The 6,833-nt window shown below is 36.5% G+C and overlaps 1 protein-coding gene across 1 annotated transcript; it reads left to right on the top strand.

Annotated features, from left to right (window-relative positions):
- Window positions 1-273: 273 nt before the first annotated feature.
- Window positions 274-783, top strand: LOC138887338 (pentatricopeptide repeat-containing protein At1g31430-like). The gene is made up of 2 exons (XM_070169073.1): window positions 274-612; window positions 766-783. Exons 1-2 carry the CDS (start codon window positions 274-276, stop codon window positions 781-783), a joined length of 357 nt encoding a protein of 118 aa, XP_070025174.1.
- The last annotated feature ends 6,050 nt before the right edge of the window (window positions 784-6,833 follow it).

Below are 6,833 nucleotides of genomic sequence, written 5' to 3' on the forward strand. Positions count from 1 at the left end.
TGATATTTGGAAAAGTCTTTAAGAACGTGAGTTGTTCCATTTCATAAAGAAGAGTCCACTATTTGCCTAGCTAATGTGTATATTTTTCTTTTCCTCATCTTCACTAAGTCTTGGTTCACTTGTAGAATAAAGAAAGCTACTTCTTTGTTGTTTGATTCAAGAAATAGTCTCGAGTTTATGGACAACTCTAGATACACTCCAAGGAGGAGACTTTAATTATGCCAAGAAATCTTCACTTATTGTCACAACCGTACATTGTTCATGTACAATATAATGATTAAAGGATATGTGAAAATTGGTCAATTTAAACAACCCCTTATCTTGTTCGATGAATTGAGAATAGGTGGCTTGTGTCCTAATAATTTTTCCTATCCATTTGTGTTTAAAGATATTGGTGAGTTGAAAATGGTTAAGGAAGGTGAAAAGATTTATGGCTATGAGTTGAAATCTGCTGTTTGGTTTGATAATTATGTTGGTAATTCTGTAATGGATATGTATGGTCTATCTGGTGGTGTGGAGAGTTTGTACAAAGTGTTTGATAAAATGCCTCACAGGGATTCAATCACATGGAATATATTGATTTTTGGATTTGTGAGATGTGGTAGGTATCAGGTATGTTACGGCTACCCCTTCTTTCTTTTTGGCATGATTTATATGACACAAACAAAACGTGCAAATATACAATTTTTATAAATGACTCTATTCATAGAAGTGCCTATGTTCTTAATTCTCCATGTTTTCTATTATTCTATCATCTGTTCACAGGTCTCACAAAATACGTAAGTTGATAAAGTTTACTTCATGATATTACTCAAAGGCATAATGGCCTTATGATATTCCGAGAGATTTTATTAACGTATTTCATATGCATTTCATGCATTTATACATGCACATTGACCCATGACCGGATGACGTTATATACACAAATATATGTATATGGGATATGGGAAAAGGTTACGATGTTATATATGCACCACCATCTGATCAGTTGGTATACGTCGATGATTTTCCTACAGTGGCCGAGATGATATGATGCGGTGGCCTCAGAGGATTGATGATGTTTTGTATGTACAGACCTATGCATTATATGACATTTATACTCATGTGCATGACACTATAAATATTTATGATTTACAGAGCTATCCAGATTTTTAGTTGGAATCCCTTACTCCATGTTTCTTTCACGCTCTTTATATATATATATCTATATATATATATATATATATTTATATGCCTTACATACTCAGTACATTATTCGTACTGACATCCTTTTGTTGTGGATGTTGCATTCATGCCTGTAGGTATAGATAATCAGTTTGACGAGCACTCATAGTAGACGAGATTGGCATTAACCGAAATATCGGTAAAACTCCACCTTATTCGGAGTGCAGCTGAATCTATAAGTCATCGTGTAAGAGTTTTGCTACAGACTTATAGGTAGGCCATTACCCTGTCCCATTTGATGTCAAATAATCTTAAAGACTTTGTAGACAAAGGTTTATTTTGTACAGTATGTCAGAGACCATAAAGATGGTTCATTGATACATTTTTTCCCACTTATAGTTATACATTATGAGTTGTGGCCATGTTGTCCCATGATAGCTACAGGAAAAAGAGTTACAAATTCGTCCGCTCGGGCCAATACGGCACCGGGTGCCACCCATGCCTTCTTAGGTTTGGGGCTTGACACCTTCAGTCCCCACCACCAGCACCAGAGAGTTGTTTTGAGTGTGGAGAGTTTGGGCATGTGTGTAGGCATTGTCCTCGTCGTCATGGAGGTTCAACGTAGCAGAGAAGTCCTGCTGCATCTTCAGCACCAGTTACATCACCACCCGCCCAGTCAGCTCGGAGTGGAATGCACTTAGTTAGGGGTCGCCCTAGAGGGGTGTCACGATCCTAAGCGATGGGCTGTGGCGGGCACCCAGTACCTTACTCAACCGAGTACCAACGTAACGTATCTTTCATATCATTCTACCATAGGTAAATGAATCGGAGTAAAGCATGAGGCAATACAAACTTATACATATGAAGTACTGGCCTATAAGACCAAAATAACCACTCGTGTACTGAACATGGGCTGACAAAGCCATACAATCTTTTACATACATGACATCTATCTATAAGCCTCTAAGAATACATAATTTTCATAAAGGTCGGGACAGAATCCCACCATACCAAACAATACACATCTAAATCATACTAACTAATCAAGCAATTCCGAAGCAAATGGAGTGCACCAACATCTTCTGTTGAGCTGATAGCCTACTTGGAGGGCTCTCGACCTGTCTATCGGGACCTGCGGGCATGAAATGCAGCATCCCCAGGAAAAAGGGACGTTGGTACGAATAATGTACCGAGTATGTAAGGCATATAAATAAGTACATAACAGACATGGAAAAAATACAGAGTAAATAACACAACCTGTAAGTCCAGATAACTCTTTAAATCATGAAATACTTATAGTGTCATGCATATGCGTATGAATGTCATATCATACATAGGTATATGTGTTCATAACATCATCAAGCCTTTGAGGGCATCCCATTATATCATCTCGGCCAATGTGTCAAATCATCAACATATACCAGCTGATCAAGTGATGGTGTATATATATTGTCATAACCTTTTCCCATATCCCATATACATATATATATATATATATATATATACATATATGTGTGTATATAACGCCATCTGGTCATGGGCAAATGTACCTATATAAATACATGAAATGCATACGAAATACATTAATAAGATTTTCTCGGAATGCCATAAATATCCATGCCTTTCGGATAAGCTTTATAAAATGCGTATTTTTCTGAGACCCATGAATAGAAGATATAACAAAAATCCACACGGGGAATCAAGAATATATGCACCCCTAGTATTTCTATGAATAGAGTCATTTATGAAAGTTGCGTATTTTGCTCGTTTCATTTGTATTATTTGGATCATGCCAAGAAGAAAGAAGGGATAGCCTTAACATACCTGGTATAGAAAAAAATTCGTGTGATATTCTTAAGAATGATTACATTGTACTCGCTTAAAATCGAAAAATCTCGTTGCTATTATAATATGGAGTGACTATCGTCCTTGGCTTTGTATTCTGTATAAATTGTTTGCCGAATGAACTTTGGCATTTATTCAACATAAGAGCTCTTTGCATTTGTCTCACCCTTTTACATATTGGATTCTTGATAGTTATTCAAGATAAGGTTTCTTTGCATTTTTGCATTTTGTATAAGGATTTTGTATGATTCAGTTCATAGCTTAAAGCTAAGACAAAGTTGCTAAATGTCCTAATAAGGAGACACCTTGCCATGTCTTTTATGAGTTATGTAATGGCTTTTGTTGCCAAATTCAAGGGCTGCCACGCTTTGTTGTCCAAGCCTTATCTAAAATCATCCTTAATTAATCACTAATATCATGGTTAATTTGATAATCTCTCACTATCCAATAATTAACCAATTACCCACATAATTAAGAATTATCTCAAGTTACTTTAAATACTACTCACTTTTAACATACCTTGTACACCTTTTTATTATGGTCATGTGGTACCTTGTATGACACTATTCCATAAATGTCGGGTATTAAGCGTGGTTTGTATTTTATCCCAACATACCAACCTTAGACAAAAATTTATTTTCTTTGACTTGTTTTCCCTCTCACCTTCATGAATTTACTCATCACTTGTTTGAAATAGCATAATCCTTATAATCTCTAAATAATCTTTTCCTTAGACTTATGTCAATTACCTTACGACAAATTCAACGTACAATACTATAGGGTGCAACATTGTCGTAATTTAATACTGTAAAGCGACATTATCGCAATGTAATACTGCGGGACGTAATATCGACATAATATTGCGGGGTGTAACATCATTCCCCTCTTTGGAACATTCGTCCTTGAATGTTGACTGATGCTCTTATCATTCTTATAACCTATAGGTCTTGCGAATACTTTAGTACTCGTCTTGCCATCTAGGCGACTATTCTGTGACTGAATCCCAAAGGCCAGGGTATTCCCCCCTTTAAGCCTCTTTCTTACACCATGATTTGTAGTTGAAATCCTTCTCATCTCGTAACTGTTGCTACCTTCTATCATGCAGCCTTTACGACTCTAACTTTGTATGTGCGCCTGACTCATCTCTTCACTTCCAGCTTTTAGCCAATCTCAAGGATTTACTTTATGAACATGCACAAAATTATGTCAAGCTGTCCCTATGGCGTCATTAGCTTTACTATATCTAAGGATGCCCCCCAAAATTCTTACTTCGATTTATCGTTACTGAGGTCTGCTATCGAACTCCAGGTTACTCTCGTTGCTTATCCTATATGCATAAAAATCCTTTAACACTTCTTCATTACTATTCATCTTAAGACTGATGGCCCAATCTCATCTTGTACCTTGCAACTTTTACCCATCCATTATTGATTCACATCAATGTTGATCTATAATCATCCATTGATAACTTGAAATTTCTTACATAATATATTGTCATTAGGGCTTACATTGCATCATGGAATATTTCAAGTGATTTTTTTCTAATTCACCTGGGTGATACGATATTATACTTCCATAACCGTATTTCATAGCATCCCAATGTGACTCGCCTTACATGGCTATTTTAATCCTATCCAATTCATGAAATCACTTTCTTTTCGACCGTTACTCAATCGAAGGCCCAAATGTCGTCCTTTATCTATCATAATCATACCCCCATTCTACAACATTCCATCTCTTCTAAATGCTATTAGTCTTAGACTCCTTTGAGTTCATTCAGGCTATATTGAGCTTTCTATAACTTAGAGGAACCATCAGCTCCTTTGTTTTCACAAGCTTAATCCCGAGGACTTATCCATTTTCGTCACATTCTCACTTGCCTTCTCCTTATCCTTACTCTTGTCTCTCTAAGACCTTGTCATTCTATCATATTTTAGCTTGCGGTCAATTCCCATGAATTTTATGGAACATCAAGTGAGACACTGCATCGTCTATAACTATTCTTTTACTCTTTAATTAGACCATTTGGCACTTAGAAACCATAGGTTGGGAAGTATTTCACTGACGACGCTGCTATCATTCTTGGATATCGAATCCCTGTGCTTCTAGCCTTTTATCCGTAGTATGGACTATTCACGACCTTCTGCATTTGAGTATATTGTATGTTGTTCCCCTTTACCTTTCTTACCTTAAAATCTTGCATCGTATCTTCTATCTCTTTCATGACCTCCCTTGCACATAGGTATAATTCACGTTCACAACTTGAAGCTCTATTATAATACTTGAACCTCTGGGCATACATAATTCGGTGGGAGCTTCATACTGAATTCTTATGAGGCTAGTACTTCTTCTAACTGGCGTTATCATAAAGCCGTTATAGAATATGGTTGTTGTAATATCTCTCTTGTATCTTTGATATTAAGAGTAATTCTGCAATATTCTCAATCACGATTTCTATAATTTCTGGGTCCAATAACCGAATTCCTGATTTACTTTGTTGATGTAACTCTTTAGTTTCCTCCTTCTTTTGATCGGCCTTTATGTTGGCTTAAATTATCTCCTGCTCTGGAGATAATGATATTAGTTATTCTACTTAGCCATTTATGGGCTCTAAGGAATATCCATGATACAATCCTTTAATAATTCAATCCTTCGTCTATGACCTAGGCTCAATTCATTCTTTTAATATATACCAGAATCTTGTACTACTGTATATGCTTCATGTATAAAACTTTAAAACCTTAAGTGCGTTCATAGCGTAACCAACTCTAGATCATTGATCGAATAATTTCTTTCGTTCCATCTTAGCTTTCTTTCAAGGTAAGATATTAATTTTCCTGGTCTTTATGTCCCCGTGTTGCGTCCATACCTAGCTTATCTTAGTGCCCGCACATGCCAGAGTTTTCATGTAACTCATATGATCCCGAATATTACTTTTAATTTTACTTCCCATTCATTAGCCACAATAGATGTCACTTTCCTTTGGAGTGCTTCCAATGTTGTTGTGAGACTGCTGTTACATAACCATTTCCTCTTTAGGTCGTTGTGCTTTAGTTGAAACCTTCTTCCTTATTTCCTCAACTAGTCGTTCATTGTGGTACTTGGGGGGGGGGGTCCTCTTACTCTTGTAAGGCTGCAAGCTTATCACATCGTATGCCTAACGAAATTTTTCATGTTCTTCCTCGCCTATAATTACCCGTAGCTACTTATCTCCACGCCCTTGTGCTTGTAAGGTTACTCCTGAACTAATATTTTGATTGTCTTCACTGTGGCACTTTCTTTTATTTTCGTAACACTAATAAGATACTTTTATTTAACTTCCCCAACTCCTATATGGATATTTTTCAAGGATCACGATGTAATAACTATGAGGCTGAATTCCACATATTGGTGTTCCCTATGTTTATCTTGCACGATCTGTTGATTTGTCTGTATTCTCTTGCCTAGCTATAGCTAGGCTCTTCTTGAATCAACTACTAATTACTTGTTGGCCCATTCCCGTATCAATATTTCGCGTAATCTTTCTTGAGTCATTTCCTTTGTCTTAACTTATCTCTCGCACCAGCTCCTTATTAATCAATAATATCTCGGACATGAACCCTTACTTTCTCTCCCTGACGTTGTGTTTGCATAATGCTCTAGTATCGTAGAATATCTGTAGGCTTTGAATAAGTGCAATCTCATCCCTTTTTCATTTTATCGCATTCTTCCTTTACCATTCCATAATTACTAGAACCCCTTAGTTCTGATGTAATGTCACATCAATCCATATTTCCCCCTATAGGGGAGTACTAAAAGTTGGAACTACGAAAATCTGCCTATAG

The sequence above is a fragment of the Nicotiana sylvestris genome, chromosome 3 (genome assembly GCF_000393655.2).
Source record: "Nicotiana sylvestris chromosome 3, ASM39365v2, whole genome shotgun sequence".
In the NCBI taxonomy this organism is placed as follows: Eukaryota; Viridiplantae; Streptophyta; class Magnoliopsida; order Solanales; family Solanaceae; genus Nicotiana; species Nicotiana sylvestris.